Here is a 21,222-nt window from a genome sequence, read left to right on the forward strand (position 1 = left end):
TAACACTGGGGTACAGTACTGATGGGGACATGTCAGTCACTGTATAACACTGGGGTACAGTACTGATGGGGACATGTCAGTCACTGTCTAACACTGGGGTACATTACGGGTGGGGATAGGTCTGTCACTATATAACTCTGGGGTACAGTACTGATGGGGACGGTCAGTCATTGTATAACACTGTGGTACAGTACTGTTGGGGACAGGTCTGTTGCTGTATAACACTGGGGTACAGTACTGGTGCGGACAGGTCTGGCACTGTATAACACTGGGGTGCAGTATTGGTGGGAACTGTTCTATTGCTATATAACTCTGGGATACAGTACTAGTGGGGACAGGTCAGTCACTGTATAACACGGGGGTACAGTACTGGTGGGGACAGGTCTGTCACTCTATCACACTGGGGTACAGTACTGGTGGGGACAGGTCTGTTGCTGTATAACACTGGGTTACAATACTGCTGGGAAAAAGTCTGTCACTGTATAACACTGGTGTACAGTACTGATGGAAGCAGGTCAGTCCCTGTATGACACTGGGGTACAGTAATGGTGGGGACAGGTCTGTCATTGTATAACACTGTGGTACAGTACAGGCGGGGACAGGTCTGTTGCTATATAACACTGGGAAACTGTACTAGTGGGGACAGATCAGTCACTGTATAACACGGGTGTACAGTGTTTGTGGGGACAGGTTCGTCACTGTTTAATACTGGGGTACAGTACTGGTGGGGACAGGTCTGTCACTGTTTTACACTGGGGGACAGTACTGGTGGGGACATGTCGGTCCCTGTATAACACTGGGGTGCAGTACTGGTGGGGACAGGTCTGTCCCTGTACAACACTGGCGTTCAGTACTTGAGGGGACAGGTCTGTCACAGTATCACACTGGGGTCAGTATTGGTGGGGACAGGTATAACATTGCAATACAGCACTAACAGGGACATGCCTGTCACTGTATAACCCTGGGGTGACGTACTGGTTGGGGCAGATCTATCTCTGTGTAACACTGGGGTACAATACTGATGGGGACAGGTCTATTGCTGTATAACACTGGGGTACAGTACTGATGGGGACAGGTCTGTTGCTGTATAACACTGGGGCACAGTACTGGTGGGGACAGGTCTGTCACTGTATAACAGTGGGAGCCAGTACTGGTAGGGACAGGTCTGTCACTGTATAACACTGGGGTACAGTACTGGTAGGGACAGGTCTGTCACTGTATAACACTGGGGTACAGTACTGGCGGGGACAGGTCTGTTGCTGTATAACACTGGGATACAATACTGCTGGGAAAATGTCTGTCACTGTTTAACACTGGGGTACAGTACTGATGGGGACAAGACAGTCACTGTATAACACTGGGGTACAGTACTGGTGGGGACAGGTCTGTCACTGTATAACACTGGGGTACAGTATTGATGGGGACACGTCTGTTGCTGTATAACACTAGGATCCAATACTGGTGGGGAGAGGTCGGTCACTGTGTAACACTGGGATACAGTACTGATGGAGGCAGGTCTGTCACTGTGTAACAGTGGGGTATAGTATTGGTGGGGACATACCTGTCACTGTATAACACTGGTGTACAGTATTAGTGGGGACAGGATAGTCACTGTTTAATACTGGGTACAGTACTGGTGGGGACAGGTGTGTTGCTTTATAACACTGGGGTACAGTACTGTTGGGGACAGGTCTGTCAATGTATAACATTGGGGAACAGTACTGGTGGGGACAGGTCAGTCTGTGTATAACACTAGTGTACAGTACTGGTGGGGACAGGTCAGTCACTGTATAACCCTGGGGTACAGTACTGATGGGGACAGGTCTGTTGGTGGAAAACACTAGGGTACAGTACTGATGGGGACAGGTCTGTCACTGTATAACACTGGGGTAGAGTACTGGTGGGGACAGGTCAGTCACTGTATAACACTGGTGTACAGTACTGGTGGGGACAGGTCTGTCACTGTATAACACTGGGGTACAGTACTGGTGGGGACAGGTCAGTAAATGTATAACACTGGGATACAGTACTGGTGGGGACAGGTCTGTTGCTGTATAACACTGGGGTACAGTACTGATGGGGACAGGTCTGTCACTGTATAACACTCGGGTACAGTAGTGGTGGGGACAGGTCTGTTGGTGGAAAACACTAGGGTACAGTACTGATGGGGACAGATCTGTCACTGTATAACACTGGGGTACAGTACTGGTGTCGACAGGTCTGTCACTGTATAACACTGGGGTACAGTACTGGTAGGGACAGGTCAGTCACTGTATAACACTGTGGTAGAGTACTGGTGGGGACAGGTCAGTCACTGTATAACAGTGGGGTACAGTACTGGTGGGGACAGGTCTGTCACTGTATAACACTGGGGTACAGTACTGGTGAAGACTGGTCTGTCACTGTATAACACTGGGGTACAGTACTGGTGGGGACACGTCTGTTGCTGTATAACACTGGGGTACAGTACTGGTGGGGACAGGTCTGTCACTGTATAATACTGGTGTACAATACTGGCAAAGACTGGTCTGTCACTGTATAACACTGGGGTACAGTACTGGTGGGGACAGGTCTGTTGGTGGAAAACACTAGGGTACAGTACTGATGGGGACAGGTCTGTCACTGTATAACACTGGGTTACAGTACTGGTGGGGACATGTCGGTTGCTGTATAACACTAGGGTACAATACTGGTAAAGACTGGTCTGTTACTGTATAACACTGGGGTACAGTACTGGTGGCGACAGGTCTGTCACTGTATAACACTGGGGTACAGTACTGATGGGGACAGGTCAGTAAATGTATAACACTGGGATACAGTACTGGTGGGGACAGGTCTGTCACTGTATAACACTGGTGTACAGTACTGGTGGGGACAGGTCTGTCACTGTATAACACTGGTGTACAGTACTGGTGTGGACAGGTCTGTCACTGTATAACAGTGGGATCCAGTACTGGTGGGGACTGTTCTATTGCTATATAACACTGGGGTACAGTACTGGTGGGGACATACCTGTCACTGTATAACACTGGTGTACAGTACTGGTGGGGACAGGTCTGTCCCTGTATAACACTGGTGTACAGTATTGGTGGGGACAGGATAGTCACTGTTTAATACAGGGGTACACTACTGGTGGGGACAGGTGTGTTGCTTTATAACACTGGGGTACAGTACTGTTGGGGACAGGTCTGTCACTGTATAACATTGGGGTACAGTACTGGTGGGGACAGGTCTGTCCCTGTATAACACTGGGGAACAGTACTGGTGGGGACAGATCTGTCTGTGTATAACACTGGTGTACAGTACTGGTGGGGACAGGTCAGTCACTGTATAACCCTGGGGTACAGTATTGGTGGACACAGGTCAGTAAATGTATAACACTGGGATACAGTACTGGTGGGGACAGGTCTGTGTGTGTATAACACTAGGGTACAGTACTGATGGGGACAGGTCTGTCACTGTATAACACTGGGGTACAGTACTGATGGGGACAGGTCTGTCACTGTATAACACTGGGGCACAGTACTGGTGGGGACAGGTCTGTCACTGTATAACACTGGGGTACAGTACTGGTGGGGACACGTCTGTTGCTGTATAACACTGGGGTACAATACTGGTGGGGACACGACTGTTGCTGTATAACACTGGGGTACAGTACTGATGGGGACGGGTCTGTCACTGAATAACATTGGGATGCAGTACTGGTGGGGAATGTTCTATTGCTATATAACACTGGGATACAGTACTAGTGGGGACAGGTCAGTCACTGTATAACACTGGGGTACAGTACTGGTGGGGACAGGTCTGTCACTGTATAACACTGGGGTACAGTACTGGTGGGGACAGGTCTGTCACTGTATAACACTGGGGTACAGTACTGGTGGGGACAGGTCTGTAACTGTATAACACTGGGGTACAGTCTTTGTGGGGACAGGTTAGTCTCTGTTTAATACTGTGGTACAGTACTGGTGGGGACAGGTCTGTCACTGTATAACACTGGGGTACAGTACTGGTGGGGTCAGGTCGGTCCCTGTATAACACTGAGGTACAGTACTGGGGGGGACAGGTCTGTCCCTGTATAACACTGGGGTACAGTACTGGTGGGGACTGGTCTGTCCCTGTACAACACTGGAGTTCAGTACTTGTGGGCACAGGTCTGTCACAGTATCACACTGGGGTACAGTATTGGTGGGGACAGGTCAGTCCCTGCATAACATTGCAATACAGCACTAACAGGGACATGTCTGTCACTGTATAACCCTGGGGTACAGTACTGGTGGGTTCAGGTCAGTAAATGTATAACACTGGGATACAGTACTGGTGGGGACAGGTCTGTTGGTGTATAACACTAGGGTACAGTACTGATGGGGACAGGTCTGTCACTGTATAACACTGAGGTACAGTACTGGTGGGGACACGTCTGTTGCTGTATAACACTGGGGTACAGTACTGATGTGGATAGGTCTGTCTGTGTAGAACACTGTGGTACAGTACTGGTGCGGACTGGTCTGTCACTCTATAACACTGGCATATAGTACAGGTGGGGACATACCTGTCACTGTATAACACTGGTGTACAGTATTGGTGGGGACAGATTAGTCACTATTTAATACTGGGGTACAGTTCTTGTGGGGACAGATGTGTTGCTTTATAACACCGGGGTACGCTACTGGTGGGGACAGGTCTGTCAGTGTATAACACTGGAGTACAGTACTGGTGGGGACAGGTCTGTCAGTGTATAACACTGGAGTACAGTACTGGTGGGGACAGGACTGTCATTGTATAACACTGGGGTACAGTACTGGTGAAGACTCGTCTGTCACTGTATAACACTGGGGTACAGTACTGATGGGGACAGGTCGTTACTGTATAACACTGGTCATACAGTACTGGTGGGGACAGGTCTGTCCCTGTATAACACTGAGGTACAGTACTGGGGTGGACAGGTCTGTCCCTGTATAACACTGGGGTACAGTACTGGTGGGGACTGGTCTGTCCCTGTACAACACTGGAGTTCAGTACTTGTGGGCACAGGTCTGTCACAGTATCACACTGGGGTACAGTATTGGTGGGGACAGGTCAGTCCCTGCATAACATTGCAATACAGCACTAACAGGGACATGTCTGTCACTGTATAACACTGGGGTGAGGCACTGGTTGATGCAGGTCTGTCTCTGTGTAACACTGGAGTACAATACTGATGGGGACAGGTCTATTGCTGTATAACACTGGGGTAAAGTACTGATGGGGACAGGTCCGTCACTGTATAACAGTGGGATTCAGTACTGGTGGGGACTGTTCTATTGCTATATAACACTGGGATACAGTACTAGTGGGGACAGGTCAGTCACTGTATAACACTGGGGTTCAGTACTGGTGGGCACAGGTCAGTCTGTGTATAACACTGGGGTACAGTACTGGTGGGGACAGGTCTGTCACTGTATAACACTGGGGTACAGTACTGGTGGGGACAGGTCAGTAAATGTATAACACTGGGATACAGTACTGGTGGGGACAGGTCTGTTGGTGTATAACACTAGGGTACAGTACTGATGGGGACAGGTCTGTCACTGTATAACACTGAGGTACAGTACTGGTGGGGACACGTCTGTTGCTGTATAACACTGGGGTACAATACTGGTGGGGACACGTCTGTTGCTGTATAACACTGGGGTACAGTACTGGTGGGGACAGGTCTGTCACTGTATAACACTGGGGTACAGTACTGGTGCGGACAGGTCTGTCAATGTATAACACTGGGGTATAGTATTGGTGGGGACTGCTCTGTCACTGTACAACACTAAGGTACACTACTGATGGGGACAGGTCTGTCACTGTGTAACACTGGGGTACAGTACTGGTGGGGGCAGGTCTGTCTCTGTGTAACACTTGGGTACAGTATTGGTGGGGACAGGTCTGTCTCTATGTAACATTGGGGTTCAGTACTGGTGGGGACATGGTCTGTCTCTGTGTAACACTGGGGTACAGTACTGGTGGGGGCAGGTCTGTCTCTGTGTAACACTGGAGTACTGTACTGGTGGGGACAGGTCTGTCACTGTATAACACTGGAGTACCGTACTGGTGGGGACAGGTCTGTCACTGTATAACACTGGGGTACAGTACTGGTGGGGACAGGTCTGTCCCTTTATAACACTGAGGTACAGTACTGGTGGGGACAGGTCTGTCCCTTTATTACACTGGGGTATAGTAATGGTGGGGGCAGGTCTGTCTCTGTGTAACACTGGGGTAGAGTACTGGTGGGGACAGATCTGTCTCTGTATAACACTGGGGTATAGTACTGGTGGGTACAGGTCTGTCTCTGTATAACATTGGGTTACAGTACTGGTGGGGACAGGTCTGTCTCTGTATAACACTGGGGTACTGTACTGATGGGATTCACTACTAATTATTATTGTCAATGATCTCTGCCAATGAGCATTCTACTGACCTCAATTCCAGTCCGACCACTGTCAGCTTCATCATGTGAATGCATTGAGTCAACAGATGGATACACCTGGGAACTAATCCAACTCAATGCCCACCCTAGGAATGCCTTTTCGAGACTCCTTTGTGTCTCGCCCCATGCTGTCATAGTCCTGGGAGTGTTTGACTGGGGACAGTGTAGAGGAAGGTTTACTCTGTATCTAACCCTGTGCTGTCCGTGTCCTGGGAGTATTTGATGGGAACAGTGCTGTCCCTGTCCTGTAGACACTGAGGAGCGATGAGCTTTCATTGCTGTGGGGGTGGGTGGGACAGTTACCTGTCTGGGTGTGACTCCTGTTCTCATGATGTTTCTCACCCGCTGGCCCGGTCTGATGCAGAGACTCTTCTGTCACAGCTTCCATCCACAGCAACAAGTTACAGACCAAGGACAGAGCCAACCCAAACCTGCAAAAAACACACTTGTGAGGATTATCATAACCTGGGCAGAGAATGCACTGCACACTGGGACACGAAGGTGAAGCGAAGATATGGATTTACAATTGTATTTGGAGAGGAATATCTCACTGGGCTACATCAAGAATATGAAGGAAGATTTCAGCAACGTTGGGGAGATTGGACTCAGTGAGAAAAGGTTAGTTAATATTCTGAGTTTTGAAGACAGTTTAATAAAGGATATAAGTTCTAGAGGTTGCTTTATCCTGTCCACTTTAAACTATTGTAAGGGCCTGTCAGGTGAGATTACTTTTGAGCTCAGAGTCAGACTCACAAAGAGCATGTAGCAGGGGTGCTGCTGGGTGTGGGCTGCTGGAAGGGCTGGGGTCGGTAGGAGATTGCAGATTATGGGATGATTCACAGCTGTGGAACAGACTGAACACAAGGTGGGGCTTCAACATCTGATTGCAGAATCCAGGGTGGCCTGTGGCCACGGTGTAACATACCTCCTATTAACAAACTCAAGGACAGATAGTGATTATCTCCTGCTCCTGGGTGGGTGAGTGAGTGACAGTGAGTGAGTGAGAGTGAGAGTGTGTGAGTGAGTGAGTGAGCGAGTGAGTGATAGTGAGCAATTGAGTGAGAGTTAGTGAATGTGTGAGAGTGGGTGTGTGAGAGTGAGTGAGTGAGTGAGAGTTAGTGAAAGTGAGTCAGTGAGTGTGAGTGAACGAGTGAGTGAGTGAGTGACCATTGCCTAATATGAAACTGGGAGATGTGGAGACTGAACTGTCTGCCTAATGTAATGTCTAAGTTTGGTGTTTCTGATCAATGTGGGCAGGACCTACCCAACCAAAGCCTTGCTGCTGACTCCTGACCATATCATGGTCGTGATTAAACTACTCCATGGGCTGATCAGCTCAGGCTTTCTCCCAATCCAAACCAACAGAATGGAGCAAGTGAGGCCTTAGCCATTGTCCCAGAGAGGATTCCCAATCAGAAACAACAAGGTGAGAGAATTCTTCCCTGGCCTCCAGCAGCTTTATTTCACTTGCCCCTGAACCACCCTGAGGGTTCATTGTCAGTTCTTCAGCCAGTGAATGTTCTGATCTGAGGTAGCTTCATTCTGGACTCAATATCACCTTCTGGAGTGACCCTTCACTGCTGACACAGCACAGGCCCTTCGGTCACCATGTCTGTACTGATCATGACATCATTCTAAACTAATCCCTGCACGTATTCTGTATCCCTTTATTCACTTCCTGTTCTTGTGTCTGTCTAAATGTCTCTTGTGTCTGTCTAAAAAGCCCGACGTTGACCTCCTATTTTCAAACACCATCAACTTTCAACACATGGATGATTCATTGAGTCTTTGTCTTGAAATCCACCCCAACCTGACATTGTACAGCCCAAAGCTGCATGGTTTCCAACACGTGGTCAATGTGTTTCTCTCCTTGCCTGTCCTCTGTTGTATTTGATGGTTTATCCTCCAATGACCTGGTTTCTCCCAGACTCTCATCACTCGCCTGCTCTGATCCTTCTCTATGCCGATGACCTCGTCCAAGAAGCCTTACTACTGTCTGGGCCTTCCACTTATACCCTTAGTGCACACATTCAGTCCTCATTCAGATGATCCACTCATCAGCTTACTGTTCAAGTGGTCAATGAGAATGGTGCGGTGCTGGGTGGGGGAGGGGTTCAGATTCCCGGGTCGTTAGGATTGGTTTTTGTGGGCAGGTGAGACCAGGTCAAACTGGACATGTTACCACTGGGCAGGACCGGGACTGCTGGCCTGGTATTTGCTAGCCTGATTGGGGAGGATTTAAACTAACTTGGCAGGGGATGGGAATCTATACAAGGAATCAGCAGACGGGGGCAAGAACAGAAGACACGAAGGGAAATAAGTGAAGCGACACACAGAGGTCTCAAAGGCCAGAACCAAACAAGGCCACAGTAAATAAATAGCTGGAACGGGAGAGGAACCTTAAAAAATCATGCTTTGTGCCTGAGTGCATGGAGTACTCGAAACAATGTGGATGAATTAATCACAGAAATAGATATAAACAGGTATGGAATAGTTGGGAATTACCGAGACATGGCTGCAGGATGACCAGAGATGGGAACTGAACATCTCGGGGTATTCAGTATTTGGGAAGGACAGACTAAAAGGAAAAGGCGGTGGAGTTGCATTACTGGTTAAAGAAAATATAAACACAATATTGTGTTTATATATCAGCACAGACAATGTCCAATCAGTGTGAGAAGTGAGAAATACCAAGGGACAAAAAACATTAGTGAGGGTGGTATATAGATACCTAAACATGAGGATGTTGGGAATGGCATTAATCAGGAAATCAGAGACGTATGGGGTAACAGAACATCTGTAATTATGGGTGACTTTAATCTGCATACAGACTGTGCAAATCAACTCGGTCACAATACCATAGAGGAGGAACTCTTAGAGTGTATATGGGATGGTTTTCTGCACCAATATGTTGAGGAACCAACTAGAGAACAGGTCATCTTAGACTGGATGTGATGCAGAAAGAAAGGAATAAATTGGTAATGTTGCTGACAGAGATCTCTTGGGGATGAGCGACCATAATATGACAGGATTCTTTATCAGGATGGAGAGGGAGGTAGTTGATTCTGAGACCTGGGCCCTGAACCTTAATAAGGGTAATGACGATGGTATGAGGTGTGAGTGGACTATGGTTTGGGAGATTATTGAAAGGAATGACAACAGGTTGGCAATGGCAAATATTCAAAGAGAGAATGGATCAATTAAAATATTGTTTATTCCTGTCTGGTGCAAAAGTGCAAAGAGAACATTGGCCAAACCACGACTTATGAAGGTAGCTGAAAGGAAAACAATAGAGCTGAAGCTTGGGAACAGTTTAGAAGTCGGCAAAGGAGGACCATGGGATTGACTAAGGAGGGAAAATAGAATATGAAAGGAAGCTTGCAAGGAATGTTAGAGACAACTGTAAAAGTTTCAACAAGGTACACAAAGAAAAAAGATTGGTGAAAACTAATGTAGATCCCTTACAGTCAGAAACAGGGAACTTTACAATGAAGAACAAAGAAATGGCCGCCAAAGTAAATTCGTGGTTTACTCCCTGCCTTCATGATGGAGATCTCAAATAACATAGCAGAAATGATGGGAAAGTAGGGTTTAGTGAGAAGGAGGAACAACCAAATCTGCCTTAGTAGAGAAATGGTGTTGGATGGGATTGAGGGCTGATAATCCACAGTGCCTGATAACCCAAATCCCAGAGTACATCAGTAGTCAACTTCTGAGGTTCTTCAGACTCTGGAACAGTCCCTGCAGATTGAAGGGCAGCTAATGTAACCTTACTATTTAAAAAAGGAGGTAGAGAGAAACCAGGAAATTATAGATCAGCGAGTCTGAAATCGGTACTGGGGAAGATGCTAGAGTCCATTTTCAAGGATTTTATAGCGATGCACTTAGAAAACAGTGATAGAACCAGACGCAGTCAGCCTGGATTTACAAAGGGAAAATCATGAAGCAGTTGGTTAGCTCTCTGAGCTGTTGGGCTACTGTGCAGATGTTTCATTACCATGCTGGGTAACATCATCATCAATGTGACCTCCATGAAGTGCTGTTGTTCTGTCCCTTTTGCTTTTTTTTAATGCACGATAACCCTAGCATTTCAGCAAGCTAACCAACTACCTCATCCCCAACCTGAGCTACAGATCTTCATGAAAACCTTAAGGGAAAATCATATTGATTAATCTAGTTTCATTGAGGACGCAACTAGTATAATTGATCAGAGGAGCCAGAGGCTGTGGCTTGTTTGGATTCTTAGAAGGCTTTCCACAAAGTTCCACATGAGTATTCAATGTGTGAAATTAAAGCCATAAGGTTGGGGATAGGGTATTGCGATGGATAGAAAATTGGTTCGCAGGCAGGAAACAAAGACTGGGAATAAATGGGTCTTTTTCCAAATCATTAGATTCCCTACAGTGTGGAAACAGGCTCTTCGGCCCAACAAGTCCACACTAACTGTGTGAAGAATAACCCGCCCAGATCCATTTCCCCTCTGACTAATGCACTTAAACTATGGGCAATTTAGCATGGTCAATTCACTGCACATCTTTGGACTGTGTGAGGAAACCAGAGCACCCAGAGGAAACCCATGCAGACACAGGGAGAACGTGCAAACTCCACACAGACAGTCACCCGAGGCTGGAATCAAACCCAGGTCCCTGGCGCTGTGAGGCAGCAGTGCTAACCACTGAACCACCAGGCCACCCATTCTAAAGATTAAAGGGCAGGTGATAGGCAATGACGAGTAGTGTACTGCAGAGATCGGTACCAGGAACCCCAGCTAGCCACAGTATCTGTTAATGATTTAGTGAACTGTGACAAGTTGACAGCGGCGTTGCAGCACAGTTTGGACAGGCTGGATGAGTGGCCAAATATGTGGTAAACATAATATAATGTGGATAAATGATATAGACTCTGGGAGCAAAAACAGGAAGGCAGATTATTTAAATTGCTGTAAATGTTCAATAAGATCTGGGTGTCCTTGCGCGCCAGTCGCTGAAAGTAAGGGTGCAGGTCCAGCAGGCAGTGAAGACAGCAAATTGTATGTTGGCCTTCCCAGCGAGAGTACAGAAACAAGGATATCTTACTGCAACTGTACAGGAAATTGATGAGGCCACAGCTGGAATACTGTGAGCAATGTAGGTCTCCTTATCGGAGGAAGGATGTCCCTGCTGTAGAGGGAGGGCAGCAAAGGTTTACCTAATTGATTCCTGGGATGGCAGGACTGGTGTGTGAGGACAGACTGTGTTGGTTGGGATTATATTCACTCAAATTTAAACTCGGAGGACTAGACATGGTTAATGCAGGAAGGATGCTCCCAGTGGTGGGGGAGACTAGAGCCAGGGGTCATTGCTTTACGATAAAGAGGTAAATCTTTTAGGACAGTGATGAGGAGAAATTTCTTCACCCATGGAATTCACTATTCCAGGAACACGATGTGTTTTCAATACAAAGATAGATGTACCTTGTGTGGCTAAAGCGTTCAAGGGTTAAGGGGGAGGGCGGGATTAGGATATTGAGCTCGATGATCAGCCATGACCATATTGAATGGCGGAGCAGGCGTGAGGGGATGGATGAGCCTACCCCAGCTCCTCTCCTCTATGTTTCTATGCTTTTTGTGTCTTTGTTTCTATTGCTTTCATCTTAAAAGAGGAATGCAGCCTCCCCAAGTCTAACCCACCGCACCACTGCCTCCTTGAGAAACAGTCTGTACAAGTGCCCATTGTCCAAGTTCAGTGGATCTGAGGAAAGATCCGAAAGGTAATCTCTGTTTCGCTTTCTATCCACATTGCCAAACCTGCTGAGCTTTTCCAGCATTTTGCTATTTCCATTTCAGATTTCCAGTATCTGCACATATTTTGCTTTTGGGTTCTCATTGACCTCTGACCTCTGACCACTGACCTCCTATGGAATCCCTATGTCATTTACATGGCCAATTCATCCCCAGGAAAGTTTAATTTGCTCTTTCTAATGTCAATCCTCAACTTTCTCCTGAACCATTCTTAACTCTCCCTAAAGGCCAAATTTATCCTGATAAACACCTCATTTAAAACACCTTTCCCATCCTCTTTAATTTGGTATTGTCCTGTACTGTGCTCTTAACCCTTGACTCTTGACCCTGCACCTACCTGACTCATCATACAACTGTCCTGGGAGAGACAGAAAGACACAGTTCTCCAAGTCGGCAACACCAATTACAAACTTGGAACTATTCATTCATAATCCACTTCCACTACTCACTAAACATCATCAATGTAAAACTTTACCTCTCAACCATCTTATTTTATATCCCTCAGAAAATGGAAATGGCCATTCAGCCCCTCAAACCTGTTCCTTTATTCAGTTAGGTGATCCTCTTATCTGCCTTTGCCCCATATCCCTGGATACCCAATGGAAACCCAAGATTCCAGTCTTGAAAGTTCCAAATCCCATCATTCATAAGTCTCCCGATTTCCAGATTTCCACTCTTCAGCAATAATTACTACTTCCCTCCTCTAACATGGGGATTGTGGCCCCTCATTTTGGATCCCCCCCCCGACCAGCGGTTTGGTCAACCTCCATGTGCAGGAAGGTCGGGGATTCCTGAGATAAAGGGTGGAGCTTTTGAGATCTCCCTGGTCATCAGCCAATGGCCTGGCAAAGATGGCTGCATTCTATCCCAAAGACCAATCATTGGTCGCCCCCTACAGGCTGACATTGTTTCCTTCGGAAACTGGGGGAACAGCTGAACTTAAAGGAAGCAAAACTCACCTTGTGACATCCTGATGGAGTTGAATGCAGTCTTTGGAATGGGCCCATAGGAAGTAAGACTAGATTAGGGAACAAAAAGAAAAACTTGCATTGATTTTGCACCTTTCATGACCTCAAGACTTTCTACTGGGCAATTAAGTGCTTTTTTAAAGTGTAGCCACTGCTGTAATGTAAGAAAATGTAAGTTTCGGTACAGCAAAGAGCAATGTGATAACAGCCAGAGAATTTATTTTGGTTATGACAATCAGGACATTGTATATAGCTACATTATAATCCAAAATAATTTACATTTGCAATCAACTCCACACTTTGATGTGAGAGCTTTATTTCAGCTAAACCACAGGCCATAAAACTCACTGTACTGATTACCTTCACTGGTATCCAGACTGTATGCTTTATTCCACCAGTAAATCACTATGGTACCCTTTTATCTATTAACCACCAGCAGTAAATCACTCATGTTTTCCAGTTGGTTAATTTATATGCAAAGCCCATTAAGGGCAATGCAGACCATCAGAATCATAGAATCCCTACAGTCCGGAAGCAGGCCATTCTGCCCATCAAGTCCACTCCAATTAGATTAGATTAGATTACATTACAGTGTGGAAACAGTCCCTTCAGCCCAGCAAGTCCACACCGACCCGCCGAAGCGCAACCCACCCATTCCCCTACATTTACCCCTTCACCTAACACTAGGGGCAATTTAGCACGGCCAATTCACCTGACCTGCACATCTTTGGACTGCGGGAGGAAACTGGAGCACCCGGAGGAAACCCACGCAGACACGGGGAGAACGTGCAAACTCCACACAGTCAGTCGCCTGAGGCGGGAATTGAACCCGGGTCTCTGGCGCTGTGAGGCAGCAGTGCTAACCAATGGGCTGCCAGGCAGTGAGAGAGAGAAAAGGAGAGAGGGAAGGGGCTAAATCACAATGCAGTTAGCTGGGGAAATAAAACACTCTGCTTCCTCATAGTGTCCACATCTCTCTAAAGGCATTGAGAGTATTGATGGACACTCCAAGGACACTGGGGCAGTGTATCTGTGGAACAGGTGCTGAGAGTCAGGAACTGCAACCCCCTGGACCTGTTAACAACCAATCTGGCCAGGCCCACTGATTCCAAGCTCCCCATATTTCTACAGCTGGCTTAAACCCAACAAACCCTTCATGAATATGTCCATCTTCCAATCAGTCTCAGCGGTTCATCAAACCACACTAGACAATGACAAACTATCCCAATCTTCAAAACTCCATCGGTTGTTTTACATCCCCCTGAGAGAGACAGACTTTAACATCTCAGCCAACTGTGCAGAACGCCCACACGCTGCAGGCAAGTGTCAGGCTGAGGTGATGGAGCTGAAATCCTGGAGTGGCACTTGAACCTGCAAACTCACAGATCAAGAGCAATCAGTGTTGGCCCTTTCCATAGCGCACAAAACGTCGATGCAGAGCAACAGGGAAGGAATTTCACAGGAATTACCCACCTCCCACCCCCTCACCACCATCCATCTGCAGGGGAGCGTCAGCGCTAGGGTAGTGATCTCTGTTACAGGTCTGACACGGTTCCCTGCTGGGGGCACGGATCAGTCCATCTGTCACAGGTCAAACAGAAATAGCTGGAGAAACTCAGCAGGTCTGGCAGCGTCTGCAGAGAGAGAAACAGGTCCAGTGACCTATCAGGAGAACTCTGCTTTCTCTTTCTCTCTCTGCCAAGTTTCTCCAGCTATCTCTGCTTTTGTTTCAGATTTCCAGTATCTGTTTTACTTTAGATCAGCTCACAGATCAGCAAATCACTCACCTGCATGAACGTGAACAGGAGCTGAGTGATGGGGAACAGAAATTTAATGGGATGCTCACAGCCTTTAAACCCAGCAACGTGGACAATCTTGAAGACATCAAGCAGCAAACTGCAAGCTCCAAAAAGCAGCAAGCCTCCTGTAAACCAGAACACAGACCGGAGGCTCAGGGACCGAGACCAACGTCAAACATTGCCGGTGCCAACGATCTCAAAGTAAACCCAGCCTGCTAGAAACAATCAGCGAGTCAGGCAGAGTCTGCAGAAAGAGAGAAACTTGGCTGGGGTGGCTCAGTGGTTAGCTCTGCTGCCTCACAGCGCCAGGGACCTGGGTTCGATCCCAGCCTCAGGAGTCTGTGTGGAGTTTGCACATTCTCCCTGTGTCTGCGTGGGTTTCCTCCGGGTGCTCCGGTTTCCTCCCACAGTCCAAAGATGTGCAGGTTAGGTGAATTGGCCATGCTAAATTGCCCGTAGGTTAGGTGCATTAGTCAGAGGGAAATGGGTCTGGGTGGGTTACTCTTCAGAGGGTCGGTGTGGACTGGTTGGGCCGAAGGGCCTGTTTCCACTCTGAAGGGATTCTAATGTTTCAGGTAGATGAGACTTCATGCCTTGTCTAATGGAACCTGGGTTCACACTCTGTAGAGTTTTAGTAATGGGCTCGGCCGACATTGTTCATTCCTCCAGGCAACAGGCTTCCACCCGGAGCACCTCTGGGGTTGGGGAGGCCAGGTAGGGAGAAGGATTGAAGAGCACTTACATCTGGGCTTGACTGGACCCGATCCCTGGGATGTTGTTGGACGTGAGGGTGAATGGGGCATTTGACCTCTCGCTCCAACGTTGCTTCGTGGATTGACTTTCCAACTCGGGGCGGAGAATTCTTCCAGGTGATATGGCACAGGAAGATCCCGAGGGAAGGCAGTGAGAGAGGCCTTGTTTCTAGCCTGGGGAAGGGGCAGAGTCCTTGGATCCATCAGTCAGGCCCAATGATCAGTCACCATTGGAGACCATCCCCCTGCCTCTCCCCCAGCCCCTCTCAATGTGGGAGTGGGAGGGAGCAGGACGAGAATTCCAAACTGTGCAATGGACCTGAAAGGTGCAGGTGGAGAGGGGAGCTCAAGGGCAGGCGAACGTGTGGAGACTATTGTTCTCGGTATTTTATGTAACTTTATAGATATTTGGTTTGCTTTAAATTGATTTGGTTTATTATTGTTGCATATACTGAGATACAGTGAAAAGTATGGTTTTGTGTGCTATCCAGACAGATCATAGCTTACACAAGTACATCCGGGTAATAGAACAGAGTGCAGGTTACAGTATTACAGCTACAGAGAAGGTGTAGAGAGAGATCAACTCTAACATAGGAGAGATCCATTCTTAAGTCTGATAACACCTTATCAATGGGACTACATATGTGTGGACCTTCTCAGTAATTGTCAGAGAGTGAAGATTTTATTAAAGAAGTTGTTTTTTCATACCTCTCAGCCACACTGGCCCAGCATGGGGGTCCTCAGAAACAATAACTCCATTCTGCCGAGCAGTACACAAAACGTAGAACAGCATCCAACCAACAACGAGGCCCATCACGACAGTGAGTGATAGCAGCACCTCAGTGTGCCCCACTGGCACCTCACTGAAAGCCCCTGCACAGATCAGAGCTGTGCCCAGACAGAGGGCATTGACAGCCACTGGGCCAGAGAGCAGCCTGGAGCCTGGTCTGGGCTCCTCCAGGGCCCCCCTTCGCACTGACTCGGGGGAGTTAGGGCCCTTCCCCCGTCCGTATTCCACTTCCAGATGTGAGGTCACTGCCTCATTGGTCAGCACACTGGCATCGATCATTTCCGCAGCGAGACTGAGGAGATTCTGAAATATTAACAGACAGAAAGAAGTCTCAGCCACAGGAACAGGCACCAACTGTTTTCTAACAGGCCAGCACCTCCCTCACAGCAGGACGGTCACCTTCAGCCCCTGCTCAGCGTAATATACACTGGATCTTCCTATCTCAACGATAGCCCCAATCCATTCTCATCCCTCAGTCCATTCTAACGTATCCCCCAGCCCATTCCCACCAGACCTGCCAGTCACACTGTTACAGAGAGGTCTAAGCTGTCATCACTACTTCGAGTCCTGGTGTTGTTGAACGAATGACTTACCCCTAGGAAGTGAGTGGCTGTTTAGTCTGTGTCAGTGTTCCCGCTGACTCAAAATTAGCAGAGTATCTACACAGGGCAGTGTGACATATTTATAGACAGAACCTCTGCAAATCACAGCAAAACACAATAATTGTCATAAACATTGACTATGCGATGGGACTGAAAGTTCTGGGACTTTGTGAAATTTGCAGGATGTTGCAATCATGCCAAGTGATTTATAACCATATCTATCAAAGACAACATCCAATAGGTGGTCAAGATGAGAGATATAACTGCAATTGAGCAGAGAGGGACTGGCTTTTCAAAAGTTCAAAGAAGAGAGAGCTTTAACAAAAGGTCTGTGATAACACAGCATTTTCTATCCAGCGTTTGTCATTTGCTGCTGACGTAAATTAACAGGTAAATTATAGCATTACAAATCACAAGCAAAATGAGTTAATGTTCCCTTCCATCAAAATCAAACACTCCCAGGGCAGGGACAGCATATGGGTTTAGATAAGGAGTGAAGCTCCCTCTACATTTTCCCCCATCAAACACTCCCAGGACAGGGACTGCGCAGGGTTAGATACAGAGTAAAGCGCTCTCTACACTGTCCTCATCAAGCTCTCCCAGGACAGGGACGGCACAGAGTTAAATAAAGTGAAAAGCTACCTCTACTCTTTTAAATTGAAAGTAAACTCCTCTCTGCCACATTCCTACAGATACTCCCAGAAGAGCACAGATCAAGAGGCAGATGGCCCCCTCACAGTGAGCCCCTTCTCCAGGCTGAGGTGCACGAGTTACTCACTGCCTTCCTGATAGCTTGGATGCAGTGACGATAGGGGGGACGTTGACTGTCCCTTGCCGATGGCCACAACGTATTGCTTGATAGGAACTCAAGGATGGGCGTTAACACTGCCCCCCCATGCTGGTTGGTCAGCATGGAGAAAGGTGACAAGATCCCCGGAGGTACAGGAGCTGCAGAAGATGCAACACATGCCCCCACCCACCTCTAACCAAAGTAGGTTCGGCTGGGCCTTGTCTCTGAGGTTGACGATGATAATCCTGGAGTTTTCTTTCCACTCGAGTGCCACCCTCACTCCCTTTATAAATGGTTCAGTCTCATCAGGCAATAGTTGCCTCTCAGCCCCCACCACCTCATCAGAAACTAGCCCCAGGTCCCGGGCCTTCAGGTGATTCATGCTGCTGGTTGCTTCGATCATTAAGTGCCTAATGCTGACTGGATCCCGATGTGGATAGTACCAGCAGCAGCAGGAGAGGCTCCCAGATCCCACACCTCGTGGGAGCAGGTGAGGCTCCAAGCTCCATGTCCCAGCAAGCAGCAACAGCAGCAGAGTAAAGTCTCCTTTACTCTTTTACACTGAAAGTAAAGCTCGCTCTACACTGACCCATCAAACACTCCCAGGACAGGGGGAGTACAGGGTTAGATACAGTGTAAAGCTCCCTCTACACTGTCCCCCCTCCATCAAACACTCCCAGGACAGGGGGAGAACAGGGTTAGATACAGAGTAAAGCTCCCTCTACATTGACCCCATCAAACACTCCCAGGGCAGGGGCAACACGGGGTTAGATCCAGAGTAAAGCTCCCTCTACATTGACCCCATGAAACACTCCCAGGGCAGCGACAGCACAGGGTTAGATACAGAGTAAAGCTTCCTCTATACTGACCCCATCAAATACTCCCAGGACATTACATTCCCTACAGTATGGAAACAGGTCCTTTGGCCCAACAAGTCCACACCGACCCTCTGAAGAGTAATCCACCCAGACCCATTCCCCTACCCTATATTTACCTCTGACTAATGCACCTAACACTACGGACAATTTAGCATGGCCAATTCACCTGACCTGCACATCTTTGGACTGTGGGAGGAAACCGGAGCACCCGGAGGAAACCCACGCAGACAGGGGGAGAATGTGCAAACTCCACACAGAGAGTCCCCCAAGACTGGAATCCGACCCAGGTCCCTGGTGCTGTGAGGCAGCAGTGCTAACCACTGAGCCACCATGCCATCCCAACGACATGTAGGAGTCTTTGAAAGATCAATAGACCAGAGTTCAGTACTGAGACACAACAAATGCTGGAGATCATAACAGGTTCAGACAGCGTCCATGGAGAGAAAGCAAGCTAGGGTTTAGGGTCTAGATGATGCTGTCTGACCCCGTTGTGATCTCCAGCATTTGTTGTTTCTCAGTACAGTTTCCAGCATCTGCAGTTCAGAGTTCAGCACTGGCACATTCCTATGAAGCTGAAAGATACTGATGGTAAAATTCAGGAACTTTGGATGACAAGAGGTATTGAGAGTCAAAACGAAAAAGGGAATTATTGGAAGGTTTAAGAAATCAAAATCAAACAAAGTCCTTGAGGGGGTTAAAGGAAGCAGAAAAGAACTTAAACAAGACATTAAGGAGGCAAGGGGGGCTATGAAATGAACATGGCAAATAGGATGAAGGAAAACCTCAAGGCTGTATATTTGGAGCAAGAGGGGGTTAAGGAAAGGGTAAGCCCACTTAAGGACAAAGGAGGGAATCTATATGTGGAGCTGGAGGAAGTGGCTAAGGTTCTGAATGAGTACTGTACATTGATATTCACCAAGTAGAATAACATGAATGTTGGTAAGATTAGAGAGAGATATGTTAATATTCTGGGAGATGTTGATATTAAGAAGGAGGAGGTGTTGGGTGTCTTCAAAACATTAAGGTAGTTAAGTCCCCAGGGACTGATGGGATACTGAGGGAAGCAAGGGAGGAGATTGCTGGGCCTTGACAGAGACCTTTGTATTCTCTTTAGCCACTGGTGAGGTCCCAGAAGGCTGGAGAATAGCCAATGTTGTTCCTTTGTTTAAGAAGGGCAACAGGGATAATCTGGGAAATGATGGGCCAGTGTTAGGATTTACTTGCATTTGGAAAATAATGGACTTATTAAGGCTCATCAGCATGGCCTTGTGATTGAGTTTCTTGAAGAAGTGACAAAGATGATTGAGGGTAGGGCAATGAATGTTGTCTACATGTACTTCACTCAGCATTTGACAAGATCCCTAATGCTAGGCTGTTCCAGAAAGTTAAGTCACATGGGATCCAAGGTGAGTTGGTAAATTGGATGCAAAATTGACTTGATAGTAGGGCACAGAGGGTAATGTGGAGGGATGCTTTTCTGACTGGAAGCCTTTGACCAATGGTGTTCCACATGGATCAGTACTGGGACCTATGTTACTGTATATACATTTATAAATGATTTGGATGAAAATGTTAGTAAGTTCACAGATGACACGAATATTGGTGGAATTGTCATTAGTGAGGAAGGTTATCAAAGAATATAGATCTGTTGGAAAGTTGGGCAGAGTAATGGCAGATGGAGTTTAATCCAGCCAAGTGTGAGGTAATGCATATTGAGAGGTCAAATGCAAGAGGAATGTATAGAGTAAATGGCAGGACGCTTAAGAGCTTAATATATAAATAGGCATCATGGGTCCAAGTCCATAATTCCCTGATGGTGGAAACACAAGTGGATAAAGTAATTGTAATGAGGTCAGACAAATTAACACATAGAATATGAGTTTCCTGATTGGGGCTGTTAATTTGGTCCAGTCAGGGAGCCCTGGCTGACAGATAGAGATCCTGACAACCTGAGAGCTGGCTCTGAAGAGGCAGTCCTAAAGTCAAAGACTTTTCATGTGTAAATAAAGGGTGATTTGGTGATGTGAGGTACAGGCCTCTGCGGAGCTATGTCAGTGGTTAAAAAAAAGCATGCGGCATACTTGCCTTCATTGGCCAGGACATTGAGTATAAAAGTTGGCAAGTTATATTACAGCTGTATAAGACTTTTGGTAGGTCATATTTGGAGTAGAGTCATAGTCAGAGAGTCATACAACTTGGAAACAGATCCTTTGGCCCAACCAGTCTACACTGACCATGTTCCCAAACTAAACTAGTCCCACTTGCCTGTGTTTGGCCCATATCCTATTCATGAACTTATCCAAATGTCTTTTAAACATAACCTGCATCCATCACTTTCTCTGGCATTTCATTCCACACACCAAACACTCTCTGTGTAAAAGAATTGTCCCTCATGTGCTTTTTAATT

General features: G+C 47.3%; 1 protein-coding gene across 1 annotated transcript in view; it reads right to left on the bottom strand.

Moving 5' to 3' along the window:
- The window catches only part of otop2 (otopetrin 2), a 43,347-nt gene extending 26,523 nt beyond the window's left edge, over positions 1-16,824 (bottom strand). The window contains exons 1-4 of the mRNA XM_043715211.2: positions 16,464-16,824; positions 14,992-15,128; positions 13,196-13,254; positions 6,761-6,888 (exon numbers count right to left, since the gene is read on the bottom strand). Coding sequence (XP_043571146.2) covers positions 6,761-6,888; positions 13,196-13,254; positions 14,992-15,128; positions 16,464-16,824 — 685 coding nt within the window. The remainder of the gene's footprint in view (positions 1-6,760; positions 6,889-13,195; positions 13,255-14,991; positions 15,129-16,463) is intronic.
- Between the last annotated feature and the right edge of the window lie 4,398 nt (positions 16,825-21,222).

The sequence above is a fragment of the Chiloscyllium plagiosum genome, unplaced genomic scaffold (genome assembly GCF_037043375.1).
Source record: "Chiloscyllium plagiosum isolate Xiang-an unplaced genomic scaffold, Cpla_swu_hap1 HiC_scaffold_25, whole genome shotgun sequence".
Classification (NCBI taxonomy): domain Eukaryota; kingdom Metazoa; phylum Chordata; class Chondrichthyes; order Orectolobiformes; family Hemiscylliidae; genus Chiloscyllium; species Chiloscyllium plagiosum.